We start from the raw sequence: 20026 nt of genomic DNA on the forward strand, positions 1-20026 counted from the left end.
TGTGGCTTTACAAACTGTCTCCATTGTCCTAAGAATGACTCACTCTACACTGCAGAGAATGGCAGTCAGCCAGACAGTCAGACAGACCGACAGCACAGCGCAAACAGACAGACTAGTCTGCAGAGCCTACAGACAAACAGCACAGGAACGACAGGCAGAGAGACAGATAGTTTGTGACAGATAGAGCCAGCATAGAACTGAGGCAGACAACTTGCCAATACAGAAGAGACCTGCAACTAGCGGGTACAGATATGGAATGAAAGACAGATGGGTAGCATGTACAGACAGGCAGCAGAGAGTATGTCACCTTGGTTTTCAAATCGAAATATGATATTAGTGTTTTGCTAAGTTATTAAGTAGAAAATCGCGATATTCTACTGCACCAGGCAAGGGTCTTATATAAAAATACACCTGTCCTATCTGATGCAATCACTAATTTAGGCCACAACACACAAGAATATCTCCTTCTGGTGTTGTGTATGGTTACTGGCAACAAATCTGGTCCATACACTGGAGGATGTGATGAAAAAAACCCAAGCACACAGTACAAGACTAAACAGCAGTGAGCAGCCTCACAATAAAAAACCTAGACTTTGTTTTCTGTATCTGTTCCTGTTTCTGAGATGAGTTTTGACAGCCAGTCAGAGAAGGGTTTGAAGAGATGTCAGTGTACATTTTTACCACCAAACTACACTATAACTGTGTTGGAATTACTTTGACTCCGCATTGCTGTTCTGAATGTTGCTGGTTTCAACTTTGCCTAAATGTATATGCACCTCCAGATATGTTCAGAAACACAACATAATGTGCAATTTCCGAACTAAATGTTGAAGCTGCTTAAATCTGCAGCCTCAGTCAGTCAATAAGATGAGTGGTAAGTGATAGGAAGCAGAGATGGATTAATGGATGAGTGACTGAATGAACTAATGTAGAGGGAGGCAGCCTTGGATAAATGAATGAATGGATCAATGAATGGAGTGCTGATCAGTGCACAGGGAAAACGTGGATACAGGAAGAGAGAAGCGGTGAAGGAAGGAGAGTTTGAGTAATGGGATTAGCTTGTAGCTCAGAATCATGGAAATGCTCACCTCAAACATTCGATCACAATATGGATGCATGCACGCACATGCATTCACACATTTACACTTTATTAGATTATTATTATTGCTAGCATTATTTAATTCTATTCATTACCATCATCATTCATGATATCATTATCACTATACAAAGCAGTGTCAAAATCCAAAATGTAACATCTCAATTTCAAGTATTTTCCTTCATTGAAACATATTCACATGCCATACATCACACCTGTTTGCTTGATTAGTAATAATTGTCATCACCATATTGCATATCATTTTGCAGTTTGTAGCTAATTTAAGCTTCATCCCTTTTGAGTTAATGTACTATAAATTGTCATTTAAACTAAGCTTGGTTAGACCTTTTGATAGCTGAATAACAAATACAACAACATGATTTCTATAATCATTAGTTTATCATCTAATGTTCCTGGTGTAGCCCACTTGTTGCATATACGTTGTTGCACATTTTAACACATACACATTTCCATTTCTGGATATGACAGCATAACAGTCAGATGCTGTTATTTGAGTGCAGAGATTTCTATGAAGGCCTATGAATCGTTGGTTTCCCGCCCTTCTCAATTTCTTCATCGACTCCTTTCTTTTCACCACTACGAGGTAATTGTCATATGCTTCTATTGTGTTCCATGGCAATCCATGGCTGCAGCAGTTCTGTCCTTATATTTAAAGCAATTTGAGTTTAAGTTGAAACCAGATTCTGTGTTTAAATGTGGTAACACATGGATTAGACCAGAGGGGTAGTGTGTAGTCTAACATCTTGAGGTATTATGGGCTGGTTGGAGGAGGCCTTGGGCTGATTAGAGGAGGCAGGTTAGAGTGGGGGTTGGTTTGGCTGATTTAGGCCAACAGATTAGTGTCTAGTGGCTAACAGCTAGTGTAAGTGTTGGCTGGCAGGAGAGGTACCCCAGAGTCCCTCAGAGACTGACCATTTGATCTCATATTGCCACTTTTATGAAATATTAATCCATAACTTTTCCTACAGAGAAATTATACCAAGACTATGCAAAAGCTACAAAATAATGCAGTATATTTCTGGGAAATGCTACTTGGAGGGCTAGTAGATTTGTGTTCCAACCTGCTGTTTCTTCACTATTGGGTACCATAGAGAATCAAATACACTTTCATTTAGCTCCTTATCAATAATAAAACAGCACAGTCTAATAGTATGTGTTAGAAATGCCTTTCAGGCTGACAACTGGTCTACAGTTGCCACCCTGCTGCTTACCAAAGTTGATAGAATGACTATTATTGCAGTAATAGTTTATAATTGAAGTGATAATGATCCCACATAAGATTTGTTATTATGTCAGTGCTGAAAATGTAATTTCCCTTAAATCAAGTTGCTCGGATTTGCTAGCATTTATGCACAGATTTATTCTGTGATGCCGTTACTCTGGGTTATACTGTGATGCTGATTGTATGATTTTTAATTGCCCACTTAATTTAACTTGTTGAACTCTCATTTATCCGAGCACATTATTGTACATTAAGAGCAAGTTGGCCATGGTGTTTTTATGCTTCCACACCAGCGACAGTGTGTCCAGAGGTATTTGGGTTGTTGGTCTTTCAAGAAATTTCCTCCAGTTTGGCACAAATGTTCACTTGGACTCAAGGATGAACTGATTAGTTTTTGGTGGTCATAGATCAAAAGTCAAGGTCACTGTGACCTTATGTCCATCCCATTCCCATGAACATGATACCTCAGGAATGCCTGGAGGGAATTTCATTACATCTGGCACCAAAGTCCACTTGGACTCAAGGATGAATTGAATTTGTTGATCAAAGGTCACTGTGACCTCACAAAACACGGTGTCGTGCGTAACTCAAGAATTTATATCCTAATTATGACACAATTTCACATTATATATCATATCACATTATATCCAACAGGTCAAAGGTCAACTCCCCTGTGACATCTTAATGTCCACCAAAAACACTTTTCTGTCCATTATTTAACATCATAACTCAGGAAGTGAAGGCCAGATTGTGACCACATTTCACATTTGGTCGGATACTGAATTGGTGACACTCATCTTGGGCATCGACCTTGAAACTGTAGTGATTGTATAGATCCTCTGTGCTATATTGTTGAATAGTGATAACTTATTTAGCCAAAAAGTACACCTAACACCTTTTACTAAACTGTTTCATAGTCAACATTATATATATTATATGAGTCTGGACAGACATGGATGTAACCTGCAACTTGATTGGTTGGCAGAGGCAAACAAGGTGAGGCAGCAATTCTACTTAATCTTTTTTATATTTTGGCACAGGAAAAGTGGTTTCGAACAAGGACGATCACACCACCATAATGGTGGACAGTGGTCTACATCCAGTTGCCAAGAGCAACTGGACAACCATTATTGCTCTGAAACATCAGTTATGTCCTTGATGCATTTTTTCCTCTTTATTGCTGTAGCACAGAGCTCTGTGTTGCTTCATGTGTAGAACAGAGCGTCAGTTCCGGAGAGCAACCTCTGTTACAGAAGCTTATGTGGAGATACATGAAGGCAGCAGCTGTTTGAGGCTACTGTGTATACTTGATTACCCAGTCTGATGGTTGTCAGATAAGATGCAGTGATCGCTAATGTAAAGCAGAGCCACTTACTCAGGTTTGGAGTAGGCCCAGTCCTTGCCTTGCTTAACTGTTGAGCTAAGGTGAACAGAGATTTGGGAATCCATTAACCACTTAGGCTCTATATACATGTTATACATGTTTTAGGCAGCTTTGCCATAAGTTGCCGGTAATTTTGAGGGCTGCAGAGTTGATGAGTGTAGCTGAATGAACGTTGGATAATATGTTAATTTGTAAAGTAACATATAGTACCATTGTAGCTATGATATTACTTTCACAACAGCAAAGGTGGTAGGTGTAGCTGTTGAAGTAATTTCTTTTTATGAGTACATTACAGATAACACCCTGTGCTCTGTGACCTGTTGAACCTGTTGAAACATCTGGTCATCATGGTAACATGTCTACTGTGTGCTGCCTTTGGTGGCTTGGTTTGAGTTTCCTCCTGTTATGCTTGACTTTATAGTTGAGCTGCATGCTGATGTCACGGTGGCCAGGTTAAAGGGACAGTCAGTCTATTTATATCTCCCCACCTGTAATCTGTCTCTGACAGGATTAACTAAGCCACTAGCTTCAGCCTGCTTTGCCACACAGAGACACTGAAAATGTGAGCCGTGAATAAATACATGCATTCACAAAGAGTACAGTGACAGCAGTGCGTACATGAAAGACACACAAGTTGCATAAAACGTGATTAATATTAGGATATTCTCGTAAAGGAAGGACAAATGTGTGTCTGTTTCAAACCAACCAGGAAATGTGAGTATGTAACATGCGTGTGTGCATGTGTGCTTGCATGCATATCGTTTTTGTGTATATGCATGTTTCACAGAGTCTCAGTTAGTTAGCCTGATTAAAAACTGAGAGGAATAAGAGACCAAACAGTGGGAGAATTTTTCATCCTCCCTCAGCCTCCACCATCTCTGGTTGCCAATCTCCAGTCATTAATTAGCTGTCCATGACAAAATTCCCCGTTCCCAATCTGACACTAGTGTAGAGAAGCGGACGGCACTGGTAATCATGTCAGCGAAGCTTGGCTCAATGTTCTGAGGGGGCTAAATATCCCCCATATGGTCCACTGGGCTGGGGCCCGCACCTCACCAAGCTCTCATTAAACTAGTGCTTAATATACCAAGGTAAAGAGGGACACACACACACTAATGCATACACTCAGCTGTAAGAAACAAATCAAGACATCTGACAGGGGATTGGGCACAAAGGGACAGGAGGACAAGGAGGTGGTGTTTGTTTGTGTGTGTTGTGTGTCTGTGTTTTGAGAGACTGATGCTGTACAATTGTTGACTTGCCATCTGTCGTCAAGAAAAGAGTTCTATCTGCATGTGTGTGTGTGTGTGTATGTGTGAGTGTGTGTGTACAGAGGAAAGATGAGACGGAAAAGAAAGAAAGAAACAGTGAGTGAGGTGCAGATGTCTCACAGCATAGAGGCTGGAACATGAGGTTCAATGGCAGACTGCTGTATGAGAAGTGTTGGAGGGGGAGAACAGAAAAGAAAAGAGGACGAACATCTGCCATATTCAGATATTGCTCCGTGGTTTGAGTGTTTCTACACAATATCTCGAGTTTGAATAGACCTGGGAAACGGCCTGCTCATTAAGTATCTTGCAGGGCTAGGCAGGCGAGTTCAGGGAGCAACGGTATATAGTTGTTTCACATATATTGTTGAGTATATTTTACCAATATTGCAGAAGCTGAGATTTTTTTACCTCAAGAAGGTAGCATGTATAACTACTTATAAAGAAAGTATTAAGTGCATTTTTAGTTTTACAGGTTATTTTTTGTTCTGGATCATAACCAGAAAAAATCATTATTTTTCATAAAACACATATTGATATTTGTCCAATTTTGATTTTATCTTGTAGTCAAGTAGACTAGTAATTACCACCTTTCAAAGCAGAACATCTTTCATCTGGCTGTTCCAGGTTCACACTATGAAGTGATAAGGCTGTCAAGAACTCAAGTGTCCTTGAGTCCATAATGGCTGCAGTGAGTCTGGTCTGCAGCTGACCTCTCAGTTTTCCCACAGTGTTTTATGAATTTTCACATTACTGTCATTAGTGTGAAGCTTCATAATGGGTTTGATGAAATACTGAATTTAGTCTGGCCATTCAATTAAATACATTTTGAGAGTTTAATTTTTTCAGCTCCTGATTGAGAATGTGATTAATGTAATATTCATTATGTGCCTTGGCTGTGAAGACTAATAATACATAATACAAGAGTAATATGCTTAAATAAAGGTAATGATTATTATTTTATATTGACTACAGCACAGACAGTCTTCTTTGCCTGTTTTGAATTGTCAGCTGATGCTGGCCAGCTGAGGTGGACACGTTGTCAAAACCAGCCTCTGAGACAGACGTTAGAGCATAAGAAACACCAGCTCTCAGGGAGGGAGAGAGAAAAGTGTTTGTCTGAGATTGACTGACATATAGAGCTGTCTGTCACAGGAACACAGCAGGCACTAATTGCAATCACACTGTGGTTTTGTTAGTCCAAACTCTACAGTAGTCCATGAAGTTACACTGCCTAATCACAGGCAAACAGCATCTTGTAACCAAAAGTCACCAGGGCTTACAAGTAGTTCTTTTATTGGACAGTTTTTTGGTAAACTGTCTGCATGAGGCGTCAGGGATTTTTAGCAACAGATGAGCCAAAACAAATATGATTCCAATCTCTGTAACTTAGGCATGTCAGTTACGCGTGATGAAGCATGACTGATTGTGAGGGAATTGGATGAGGCTGTGTTTTGCCCTTGCTTCATTTTGTAATGTTTTGCTTAACAAGCATGATTAACTGCAGCCTATCACGTGTCTCTTTATATCCATAAAACTGAGATTCATTTGGTGAGAACTATTTGTTGAACCTGCGGTGACTTGTTGGCATCACACTCACCCGTCCGCACAAACAAAAGTTAAAGAGTGAATGATCCAGAGTTTGAGTCAGGGTAAGGCTCCAAACGTACCCAGTGCGATTGCACGCTGATGGACAGATGGGCATGTAGTTGGGCAGGTGAGAGACAGACAGGTAGCTAGGACAGAGGGGAGAGCAGAGAGCAGCAGTTAGTGAGGTGGAGTGCACTTACTGTCGGCCCTTCAGTGCAACACATGAATGGAGCCTTTAGAATGAGGCATGGCTTGCTTGGCTGGTGTGTGAGAGTGTGTGTGTTTTTGTGGGTGGGTGGGGGGCAGGGGTGGGGGGTGCACTTGACAGTAGTTAGGGTATAGTGCTTGATTGTTTACTCTTGCCTGCTGGGCTGGGGTTATTGTGCTCTGGTTGGTGTGCATATGTGTGTGTGTATTTGTGTTGACAGAGTATGCTGTGTGTGAACGTGTGCATGTGTATAAGTTTACAGACAGACAGGGGAGACATGCAGCACAATGCTTCTCTGCTGCTTAAGGAAAGTAGGGGTTTTGGGGCTTCACAAAAGACCAGGAGGGGTCTTATGTTATCCACACACATACACACACAACCACACGCATGCACACATAACGCCAGCTGCTGCACACAGCCCCAGCCCAGCATTTCTGAATTAATAATACAGAGCCAACCACTCTGGAATAATGGTGACTCTCTCTCTCTCTCTCTCTCTCTCTCTCTCTCTCTCTCTCTCTCTCTCTCTCTCTCTCTCTCTCTCTCTCTCTCACACACACACACACACACACGTGCATAAAGCTTTGCACCTGTTCACCACTGCTCAACTGGACAGGGTTGGGCTGGGCTGGTTGCCCCCCCCCCCCCCTTAACACACACATGCACACACTCCTTGCTGCCTGTCTGCTGTAGGCAACAGTTAGACAGCTGTGTCTCTCCCCCACCCCTCCCATTCTTGTTCTGATTGACAGCTATTCTCATTGACTGATTGGTCCACCTGCCTTACTCTAACCCTCTGATTGGCTGGTTTTACATCCAATGAGGCAAAGGAACAGAATAAGAATTTGAATATGAATGTCAGATTTAAATGGGGAACCTCAAAGAAACCCACTTCTCTGTGTGATTATGGATACACAATATGGATATAAGAATTACTGAATAAAAAACATGACCAGTCAGGAGCTGTTGTTTTTAACATCATATTATCATTATCATCTGTATGTAAACAGTGCTATTCTCTATATCCACAAACCAAAAATACTGACCGATATTATTTAAAGTTCAACAAAATTACAAATTCTTTTACTTAAAAGAGTTGTAAAAGAAAAAAAAATACATGTCCCTGGTTGAAAGTGATGATGAAAGTGCTACTGTTTCAGAGATGACGTCTTTTTGTTTTGGATTTAAATTTCGTTTCTACTAATAGTTATATTTAGAAAAGGGTATACAGTGTTTTGGAAAGAAGCTGTATTTAATGTGAACCTCAGTGATGTAAAATAAATGAAGAAATCAATTATGCCAACACACAATGCGGTCCAAAGGAGAGAACAGAGACAGGCAATATACCAGCAATCAGTGCAATTTGATTAGCCAGCTCATTGGCTGTGTGTGTCTTTCCTAATCGCATTGGATCCACTGCATTCTGAACACAAGCAGCATGGCATTCCTAATGTTATTGGGGGTATGAATGCAGGGGCTTTTGGTTAGCTTGGTTTGTATTTTTACCTTCTCGACATGCTAGAAGACATTCAGGCAGATCAGTCTTTGTGTTTTCAATGGCATGATATGCCTTGATAGTTGTTTGTGTCTTTGTGTGTGTGTGTGGGTGGATGTGTGTGTGTGTGTGATGTAGGGGAAACAGGCCCTCTAGCTGAGCTGTGTTTAACACTTCATATGATCTAGACATAAACCTGAGTTTGTCCTGTCTGGTAAAGGATAATAATAATAGTGCTATATATGCCGCCTACTGTATGGCTACAGTATGTGCTTAACTCTTTGAACTATAGCATATGACATCTAAGTGTACATGTATTTGTAAGACTGAAACTGATACCTAGTCTCATTCCTTTTTCATTTTATTAGCATAAAGGACAGGACTTCCACTTCCTTTGTTGCTTTTGTCTTTCATTTGTTTGATGCGGTATGTTTTCAGCTTCATTTTCTTATGGCTGAAGCTGTCACAGCCCTGTTCGTAGACTGTGACAAACAAACTGTGAATTAGGATAATACAAACTAATCAATATGGGAAGGCTTTAGAAGTGTAGCTGTGATGGGTGGATGAGTAGAAATGGGTTATCTTGGAAGCCACTGGGCCCTAATGTGTGAGGAGCAAAGGTCTTACTGGAAAGGAGGCTGACCCAGCCTTATGTACTGTACAAGAGGTCATACTGGGCCCAGGTGTGTCTCCTGTCACTAATGGTCCTGCTTCACAGGACAGGCAAACAGAAGAGTACAGAGCAGGAAACCAGCAAACAGGGCACAGGGGCCATCACAAAACACTTTGAATTACATCATTTGGGAGGAAAAAATGACTTCACTTGTACACTTTCTAAATTTCAGTAGCCTCCTTGAGTGTTTTCTTCTTTGGTTTTGTGGTTGATGTTGAAACAGGGTCTCAATTTGCATGAATTCAGTCATGAAAGGTGACAGCGCATCTGTAGAGATGTTTCGCTGTCTGGCATCCTTGTTCCAAATGACTCATAATTTTAGATCAAACCCTACATGTATTGAACAACAAATACTGTATGTCGGCAAAGTAATTCTAAGTAGAGCAGCCTTATTTTACATTTTGACCTGTGTGTGAACTAATTCTTAGTTATAGTCATAGACATCATTTCTGGCCAACTATATCTCTCAGGCATTATAGGTGATGTGGCTAGGGGGACCTACAAGCTGATCCATGATCAATACACCTGCTCTGCTCATCAATATGTAAATTATTTCCACCTTCAGTTCTTCCTGGTGTGTTTGCACTATTCAAGAATACCTGCGTACCATAATTTGTGATTTGAAATTATTGTAATAATATATTACACAGTAAAAGTCTTCATGTAATTGGCCATCTCTCCCTTTTCTTGGTAATTGTCACAGAAACTTGCTGGACTTTGACCTTGAATTTAGAATATTGAATGTAAGGTAAGGTGATGTTGATTATATCTTAATGTGACTTTGCTGTTATAATATACAGCATGTGAAGAGAAAGATAAAGTAGTTACAGTAATGAATTAAGACAGTAAGCTTGCTGTAGCTAAGTGACCTTCACCCACCCACATTATGTGTGTGTGTGTGTGTGTGTGTGTGTGTGTGTGTGTCCACATGAGTGTGTGTGGGTGTGTGGGTGGTGGGTAGAGAAGGCTAGCTGAGTAGCCACAGCCTCCTGTCTGGCACAGGTGGTGTTGAGCAGCAGCCCTTCAGCTAAGATGCTAATATGCTAACACCACACTAATCCTAGGGTGCTTTAGGAAGCAGCAGACCCTGCCTCCTCCCCAACAGCACAATTGAACAAACACGTATGTACAAACACACACACATACAGATTTAAGCTGACTGAATGCCATCATGCAGAAATACACACACTTTGCTCAACTGACATGTACACAAATGCCCCCCATCTTGTATACTGCATATATATATATGTATATATATGCTGTACACACACACACACACACACACACACACACACACACACACACACACACACACACAGTGCTGTGAAGGGGGATTAGGATGTGAAGCATCTTGGCTGCTGTGTGTCTGTCAGTCACTCCAACTCTGTCAGCGTCACAGCGGTGGTCACCATGCTCCAGGGAGCCACCACCATCTACTGGACAGTAGTGGTACTGCAGGAGAAGAGAGGTGTGGAGGAAAAACGACTACAAGAATATGCAGGACACATACAGGAAGACATGAGAAAAAGGCAGATTTATATAGAAGTGGGGAAATTCTCACCTTTATGTAGTTGCATTATTGTGAATATGTCATATGTTGCCAGTGTGTGTATGAGTGTATGTATGTGCATGTGCCTCCTTCTGTACCAGCTGGGTGAGCAGAGGGGCACCAGGGCAGCCTGCATTAGTGTGTGTGTGTATGTGTGTGTGTGTGTGTGTGTGTGTGTGTGTGTGTGTGTGTGTGTGTGTTCATCCAGCACAGGCTACCAGGAAGATCTGGCTGTGTGCAGCTGGCTGGATGAAATCTCCTAGTGGCCCCCAAGGGATGGCCACACTCCCATGGGTTTCCACTCAATCTGGCCGCCCTGTGGCTGCCCTGCCCTGTTCCAGCTCTCTGTCACTGTCATAGCCTTAACCACATACACATAGACCTCTCTCTCTCTCTCTCTCTCTCTCTCTCTCCCTCCCTTTCTCCCTCTCTCTCTCTCTCTTTCTCTCTCTTGTTTAGACTCTTGTTCAGCCCTCCTCTTCTCCCTCATCCTTCACTCTGGCATCCTCTTCATTTCCAGGCTAGTGTAGCCTGTAGTCTCATTCCACAGACATAGGCTTGTACAATTACTCCAGCACTAAACCTTTAAGCCCAGCTGGAGCCCTAGCTTCAAACTGAATTTAATTCTTTGATTCTTCAAATCTTTTTTCCTACTCGTTCTAGTCTTCTATGATCATCATACAAGTGGCAAAGATGTCTCTGAACTTTTACAGGTAGAACATAGCGCCACTTTTATGTCGTCGGAGATGGTTGCTGTATTTAAAGCACTGATGCGCACACGCACACTAACACCAGTCCAGTCCCGATGTGGTAATGAGACTAATGCACTGTAAGTGGATTGGCTTTGAAGAGCCTGGATTCACCTTAAGATGTCTGAGCAGGCTGGAGTTAGAACTGCTGGTGTCGGCGTCACACACACACACAGCCGTATCTGCACAAACACACACATGAACAATGAAATAGAATGTACAGATCATGCAAAAGGTCTTCATTCATTGTTTTCCTCTTAACACTGTTTTAGACAAGTAAGAGTGACTGAAAGAGTGCTTTAAAGCTCTGCAACATGCCTTGAGCTCTTCTAAAGCTCAAGGACAGACTCTGAGACAGATGTCTTCTTCAAGCATCTTACCGCACAATTCCCCACTTTCTTAACCCCCAGTGCCCTCTCTGCTCTACAAAGTCACCTCCACCTTTCCCTCACTTGTTTTACCTAATAGTTACTTGCCTTATGTTTAGCTAATCTCTCTTCCTCCTCCTCCTCCTCCTCCTCTTCCCCCCTATGCACACCAGCTTTTACATCATCTGCTAATGCTCACATACACAAACACATGAAACCCCTCCCCACAGTGTTGTGTCTGGAGGTGCATTGACCTTCGTCTATAAGGAGATCAGCTCAAGCAACCGGCCAACCATTTCAGCTCAAACCCACCCATCAGCTTGACTGATGCTGATGCTCCACTCAGAACATGATTCTACCTCTTCTCACTCTATTGGCAATACGCAGGGGTAAGGGAACATACAGGATCTCATGAAATAAAAAATATTTTGAATAAACAGATGTGCTGATTGGCTTCAAATAGGAATGAACATGAGGCATAGACCTATATATGTTTTGGAAGGAGTAACCTGCCCCATAATGTAGGTTAATTAGTAAATATAATGTGATTCATTCTCAGAGTGAGACAAGGGGTAGGATTAGCATCTCAACAGCATTTATTTGGCAGAAGTCCCGAAGTATATTATATAAGTACAATACTCCGTGTACCACGGGGCATGTCTATCAAGTACATTTACATACGGCACGCAGCAGAGGGGGCTTCGTGTAACAACAAAACCAGCTGAGCTTGCATTGCAGTATGAAGTGTGGAGATAACGTTAGCTCTGGCTATGTGAGACTACAAAAAAGCAATGTGAGAAACCCACATCCAATCTTGTACTCTGGTTATTTAATTGGCTTCAAATTAGGCTTAATATTCATGCAATTTCTCTTGACTGTCCCTCAATATTACATCTCCAACATTGCTCCTGTGAGAGAGATGCTACAAGCTACATTAACACCAAAGTCAACAGTCTAACTAGCAAAATAAACAGTAAAGCAACATAAAAATGGCAAAACTTAAAGGTTCTAAGTATGATGATGTTATTGATTCATCATTAAGCGTCAGTTTTCAGGATTAACCCTCAAAGCAGTCCGAACTAAAATGATTAGCTCACACATATAGCTTAGGAGTTTTCTAGTTGTTGCCATTGCCATCTTAAAAACAGTTTGATTCATTATGTTTTGATTGACCGATTAGTTAAGTGATTCATTTTAGGACTAACACGTACTGTAGTTTAGTCAGTTATTCAGTTACCAAGCCCACCTACCCCACCTTTAGGTGAGCTAAGTAGTCTCTGCCTTTGCCTTTGGTCAGCCAGCTTTTCAGTCAGGGTGACCCACCAGCCAGCAACTCAGTCACTTGGTCAGTAAACTTGATATTTATTCTGTCCCATTTCATCCAAATACTACTGCTCTGAATACTGGATGTGTTTGTGTGTGTCGATGTATGTGAGAGTATGTGTGCGTTGTCATGTGGCCAGATGACACATTCCTCTTCTTGCCGGTGAGCTGCTGTGTATGTGCTGGAACGTGGCAGAACCTTCCCTCCATCCTCCTCCCCCTACCTCTATACACCACCACCCGCCACCCCTCCAGCTCCCAGAGTGCCAGTCACACAGCCCCGTCTCTGCGCCATCTGCATATCAGCTCCAGCCTCGGCCAAAGCATTAAATTAAATCCCTGTTTGGGTTGATTAACAAATGGCTGGTGAGCTCACATAGTTATGGAGTTATTTATTTAATTGTCATCAAGGTTTTTCGTGCTTTTCGTCTGTCTCGGTCTCTGCTGAAGCGTGGCAATCCTGCAGAGCAGAGGAGCAGAGGTGTGCTGGTGTCCTGAAGGAGTGAGTGCGAGATAGAGAGGCGGAGAGAGACTGTAAAGTTTGTGTGTCTCATTTCTGTTTTGCTGGCTGAAAGTCAGCCTTACCATTTGTACCTGTCTCCTATTTTTCCTCTCTGCATTTCTCTCTCTCGTTCTCTCCCCTTCCCCCTCTGTCTTGAAATGAATAGTTAATCAGTCTGCTAATTGAGTGACAGTTAGTCAGTGCATTGTTGTAATTGTCCAATCAGAAAGCTTGGAACGGACACAGTCACAGCTGATTCATCTCTGCCTCTTACTTCTAAATCCACAAGCTGCAACTGGAAGATGTGCCAGCAAGATTTGTTTCTTCTAGAAATTCGAAAATAACTTTTTAAAGTTTAGTTTTTAATCCTTAGTATGTGGCTCATACATAAAAACTGAAAGCAAAAGGTCTTGAGGGGTAGAGACTGGGGGAAAGTTTGCCACCCTTATCCTGTTTTTGTTTTCAACAGTCCATTCTTTAGTCAAACACCTGACTAAGGCAAAGTGCAGTGCAGTAGTTTGTAGCTTGTGTTAGTCACTTTAATTATTTTAAACCTTTGTGTCACTTTGTCATGAGTCACAATGTTATTTCATACTTTCCTACGTTAAGATTCTACATCCAGTTAAGCCATGAAATTAAAGGGAAGAGAGTTCTTAAGAACTGCTGCACAAGTCATATTTCATCTGCATTTTGAACAGAATTTAAATGCACTTCTAAATAGTTTATCTGATCTTCCCAAATATCCTCTGTTCCTTAGATCTTTCAGATCCTGCATTACTGATACCCTGTTGTTCTAACAAGAAACAAGAGACTCCTGTTGTCTTAAGCACTGTATAGTGTAGTATTTACTAATTGGCCTTAAGGGAAAAGTAAAGTTGTGGAGAAAACTAAATGAAACTGAAGTGAGGAGTCCGAGAGAGATGGTGTGGGAAGGAGACCGGCTGTTCTGTTTTCTCCAGCAGTCCAAACTAGAGACATGTGGCTCCCCAGACAAGCTGTCCAGAGTGGGAGAGCTCGCTGGACTCATTACAGGCAGGGCCAAGACGGGATAGCTTGACAGAACACCATTGGATCATTCGGAGAATTGGAACATTCGAAACGGAATTGTGTTAGTTTGTGTGTGCGTGTATGAGCGTGCGCATGCCTGTGTTTGTTTGGAACGGCATGTGTGGACAACTGTCCATCTCCTCTCTCCGTCTGTGCCACCCCTGGCTGCCCCCTCCCCCGCCCCCCAGTGGACGTGTACACACTCACACACTCGCACACACACACGCGCTGTCTAGGCCCGGCCAGAAGGATTGCTTAAATGTTTTCAGTTGTACTGGACAGCTGAGCGATGAAGTGGCCAGCCACAGGCTTCCATTGCTTGGACACTTCATCTAGAAACTGACTCAGAGAAATGACTGGACTTGGACCAGCAAGCCAGTCATCACTGCCAGTTTATAATAGTTTTATCAGTTTAACTTTCCGTTTATCGTCATCCATTTTGTCTGTCAATACATCTCTTTCTCCTGTCCACTTTGAAGTCTACCAGAGTTTCTCTTTTCCAGGTGATCAGTTTTTTTCCATCATTAAGTTTTACTAGTTACATGCTTTGTCTGATTTGAGCGAAACACAAACGGAAACACCTGTACAATACTTTAGGATAAAGTTCAGCAACACAACAAACAGTAGCGTCAAGTTCAAGGTCAAGGCTCAGTCCATGACCTGTCACACAGTCTGGTCACAACTTAAAACTTATTTTTTGACTTGCAGTATATGGTATAGATGTTGGTTTGTGGCTGTCCTCCTGTAGTTTGGATTAAATAAAAAAAGCATGCTAACATTCATTCTTGCTCCAGGGAAGCAAAACCACAATGCACATCAAAATGCTCATCAAAATGCTGAACTGATTAGCGCTGGTGTTATATACGGTATTGGTTTGGTCAGAACTGATGAGATATCCTTTTTCCGCTCATTTACAACCTTATTTCCCTCAATCCCTTGCTTTAGTTATTAATTTTTTCTTTATGCCTCTGTCTATCCCTCCTCCCACCCTTCCCATTCAGCCCCTCTCGCAGTAGCAAGTGATCCAAAGAAGATGCTTTGTTTCTGAAAGAACAGGAGAAGGAAATGGGAGAGGAGGGGAGAGTGGGTGGATTTGTGAAAAAGAGAAAAATAGAGTCTGAGAGAGGAGAAGAGAGAGAGGTGTGATTTGGTAATCCTGATGACGCACTGGCACTCAACAGCATTTTGTTATCTGTGTCTATCTGTGTCTCTCTCTGTCCCTGCGTGGTGGTTGAAATCAGCCGCTACCCCCACCACACACACACACACACACACACACACACACACACACACACACACACACACACACACACACCTCCAGTACCACCCAGAGGTACCGACAGGCCCTGCAGTCGCATGGTCCCTTCGGCGGAGCAGGTGTTTTTCTGCGACGTGTTAACGAGCGCGGCCTGCTGTCATTTCCGCTTTAAATGAATGTCACAAATAGAACACACACACATACACACGCTGCCTATTCTCCTCTCCCAGCAAATTAGCCTGAGAAAGGTGATCAGAGCTGATACCGAGCTTTGTGTGTGTGTGTGTGTGTGTGTGTGTGTGTGTGTGTGTGTGTGTGTGTGTTTCAGCTATGAGCGTACTTATGCGTGCACACATGTATGCACCTTTGTCTAATAGTATGTCTTCACAAGGTGCATAAATATATGTGTGCATGTCAAGGAGTGGCTGGTTAATTAAAAGGAGTTTAGAAGTACGGAACATTCTGTGGTTTTTATTTCTGTTGTTTGAAATGAGGAAGTGAAATGTTTACACAGCTTCCGGCTTTGGAAAGTGTTGAGATTGTCTGTTTCTTTCATCAGAGCTGTGTGTCTCAGTATTACTTCAATCGTGTCCGTGTGTGCGCGCGGTCTCATCCTTGTATTTGTACTCATTGTACTCATCCAACTATGTGTGAATCCACACGTGTGTACTTTAATCCATGTGTGTGTCCATGCTGTTTTCAGTAAGTGTTATCCGCCTCTGTGGTGTGGAAATGTTTGACACTCATGTAATCCTGCAGCGGGTCATCTGATAAAGCTGTGGTGCCACCTTAGTGCTGGTCTGTGCCAGCCAGTTGGGTAATACTCTGCCACCAGCTGCTCAGCAGATGTTGTTATTTGTTGCTGCGGGCTAAGAAGGGTTATTCTCTATGTGTAATCTTATCACATGTCATGTCATCTTGTCTCGTCTCATCTCATTCCTCTTCTCTTCCTCCCCCTTTGCTAGCTACCAGTGGTTTGTGTGTATGTGTGTGTGTGTGTTTTACATGGTGAGTTCATATGTGTGTTTATGTATATGTGTGCACAGTATGCTTTGCTGTGTGTTTGGTTGAAGGGTCATCACCTCGACACCTGGCCATGTATCAGCCAGATGATGTTTCTGGCATGGGTAGTTTGGTTGTTGTGCGGGTAAACATGTTTTTGTCATTTTTTACATGATAATCCGATCTGAATCTGGCAAGTACTGTGGGAGTTATGGAGATACTGTGTGTGTGTGTGTGTGTGTGTGTGTGTGGCATCCTTTGGACAGATGAGAGTTGAGCTGTCTAGGGAATAAATCTGTATTTACCATCATCACCATCATCATTATCGCTAATAATGCTTTCCATGTATCATCGTGACCGTCATGTACATCTTTACCTTTTGAGTGCACTATTGCCTTCAGAATCATCATCACTGTTTGTTACCCTCATGAATCCTGCCATGTTTGAACCAAGTGTCTGATTAAATGTCTTTGACTTATATTTTCCTCTCTTTGTGCCCATCTTTTCTTCAGGTGAATATATAAAGAACTGGCGGCCGCGTTACTTTCTGCTGAAGACAGACGGCTCTTTCATCGGCTATAAGGAGAAACCTCAGGATGCAGATCTGCCCTACCCCCTAAATAACTTCTCTGTAGCAAGTAAGTTACCTACCATACATGTATCAAAGTAGCCTCTTGGCATTTGATATAAAAGCGAAGCATGGTCCATCCATCCAATGCTTTGGGATTCCCATCTGAAGGAAGCAGATTTTAGATTCCTGACGCCTAATTTAGGGCATCTTTTTTGTTCTTGCTGGCTTGATATAATCAAGCATGTGCGGTCAAAAAACGAAGTAAAATGCTGTAAACTGTAAGCTTTTTAATCCTACAGGGAATACTGAGAAACTAGTATGTATGTGTCCAGATACCTTCATCTATTCCATATATATTTCACACATGTTCCCTGCGTAGTTCTCTGTAGGCTTATAATTAACAATGACAAAGATACTGTAACACCTGCTATAATTAACCTCTACATGAAACATTTCAGTTTAGAGCAGAACCTCTGTAGGTGGCAGGGAATCAGTGTCTTCCTCTAGCACATTTCAGCCGGGAATTGAACCCATGTTTTCCAGTTGAAAGACATGTAATAGCCAATATCCTGCATTCATTATATTTATATAAATATACATGAATTTATAAATCTTAAATGCAAATCACCTCTGTCTTGTAATCTGCCGTGAGATGTTGCTGAAATGTTCTTGTTGTTTCATCACACAGAGTCACAGTGACATGGTTAGTCAGCAGTTCATTGCATCACTTTCACTCATGGCGAGTCAAAGCATGTTGTCAGTCATCAGCCTTCACAGCGTTGGTATGCCTTACAGAATTCACAGAAGGCTCTAATTAACCATTTATCAGTATATCATCTGTCTACACCTGGTTAACAAGCTCCACGGAGTCGTTGACATGTGTAATTAACCAGCTAATGAGTTAACAAGATTAATTTTAATGTCTCTCAGTCTCATTACCACCTCCGTCACCTCTCATTGTTCATACAATAATTGCAGATTGTCAGTAAAACTTTGTGTCTGTGTTTTATCTTTGAATTGGAAACAGTAGTCATCCTAAACTCTCATAATCTCACAGAAGACTAACTACTAATTTATACTGCTCGCAAGATGGTAGGCTGACTTCACTTTACTTTTTAAGACACAAAGTGGTTTATTATATTACTCAGTACAATTAAAAACAAGTTAGAAGTGATTCCTAAATCAGTTGATATTTGAAGTTCAGATTTAGGTTTTTCTTCTCTCCAGACTCACACAAGCACACTAGTGATTATTACCCTCAAGAAATATACACAGTGCACTGATTCAGACTAGATATATCAGTAATAATGGTGGTTCCTTAAGACCCAAAAAGTTTAGCTTAATTGTACAACGTATTTGGTAATACTGTCTCTTCTGGGTACATAAACATATCAGTCAGATGATAATTTGAACTAATGTCTGTAATGAAAACAGTGTTAGAAAGTTCATTACAGCAGATAAAATCAAATGAGACTTAAAAGGATAACAAACAAAAAAAACAAACATTTGAGTCCACATGCAGATGCTAACATCTGTCCAAAAGACCAAAAGAGAAAAGTAGGGTAAGAAAATAAAATCATTAAAGAAATACCAATTATTATCAATGAAGGACGAGGTATGATGGTGCTGTATGCAGACACTGTTTCTTTCAAGTTCAAATGAGGAAAGACATAGATGATCTTTTATGAGTTGCTTAAATATGGAAAAGTACACAAGATAATCTAATAATTAGATTTTCTGGGAAAAATGAAAACTAAAACACACCTGGATTATTGACAGATCAGTATCCACAATTGTGCTGGTATGTCTCTCAATAACTAAATGGACGCATGTTGTGTAGCTGTTTACTCTGTTTCATGTCCATGCATTGCTGTTTATTGAATGTAATCTGATAGGTGCTAAGCTGGTGTTTCACCTCTTTGCATGAGGCCTGATGCAGATGCCACAGTAGTTACTTGCATGTATTCATATTTTATACCGTAATACTGCACAGGACCTTAGATTTGGACATGCCAACAACATCTAATCAAAATGAAACTGAATAGGTTTAATCAGTGAAATCCTGTCAGGATTTCTAGTTGAATGGCTTTGGAAGAGCACTATGTAAAACATCTGCAGAACAGTGCAGTGACTGGTGATGGAGGGGATGATAGGAGAGGCAGAGGAGAGTACAGGAGAATAGGTGCAGGATGAGGGTGAAAACAGAAAAGAAAATGATGATGAATGGCAGAATACAAGCTGATACCTCAGAGAAAACGATAAAGAATGGTCCATCGAAGGACGGAGGAGGAGAAAGAAAGATACGAGTCCAGAAGGGAGGACAAGTATGGCGAATGAGCGATTGGAGTCGATCTGAGGGGGCAGAGGAAGAGAAAATTGGAGACGTGGGGAGGAGAGAGGAAGAAGAGAGAGGACAGAGATGGAAGGATGATTAGGGTGGAGAGCAACGGATGAGAGATGGAGAGAGGGATGGAGGGATTGGAGAGTGAGGCTTTTGTGGATGAAATATGGGGGAGAGGAAGGGAGGATGAGGGAGGAAAGGAGGAGAGGAGGATCGTTAGTGCTGAACAGACAGGGAGGAGGAGACGAAGACGGGATTGGAGAACGAGGAAAAAGGGGAGAGGAAAAGAGTTTGTGAGGAGGACAAGCCAGGCCATACATCCGGCCCCGGCTGCTTGGCACAGCACTGGCACTGCCACA

General features: G+C 41.8%; 1 protein-coding gene across 3 annotated transcripts in view; it reads left to right on the forward strand.

Moving 5' to 3' along the window:
* Nucleotides 1-20026, forward strand: part of akt3a (v-akt murine thymoma viral oncogene homolog 3a) — a 51200-nt gene that overhangs the window by 10891 nt on the left and 20283 nt on the right. For all 3 annotated transcript variants that reach the window (XM_076743236.1, XM_076743237.1, XM_076743238.1), the window contains one exon: nucleotides 17268-17393. In XM_076743236.1, coding sequence (XP_076599351.1) covers nucleotides 17268-17393 — 126 coding nt within the window. The remainder of the gene's footprint in view (nucleotides 1-17267; nucleotides 17394-20026) is intronic.

The sequence above is a fragment of the Chaetodon auriga genome, chromosome 11, assembly GCF_051107435.1.
Source record: "Chaetodon auriga isolate fChaAug3 chromosome 11, fChaAug3.hap1, whole genome shotgun sequence".
Taxonomy (NCBI): domain Eukaryota; kingdom Metazoa; phylum Chordata; class Actinopteri; order Chaetodontiformes; family Chaetodontidae; genus Chaetodon; species Chaetodon auriga.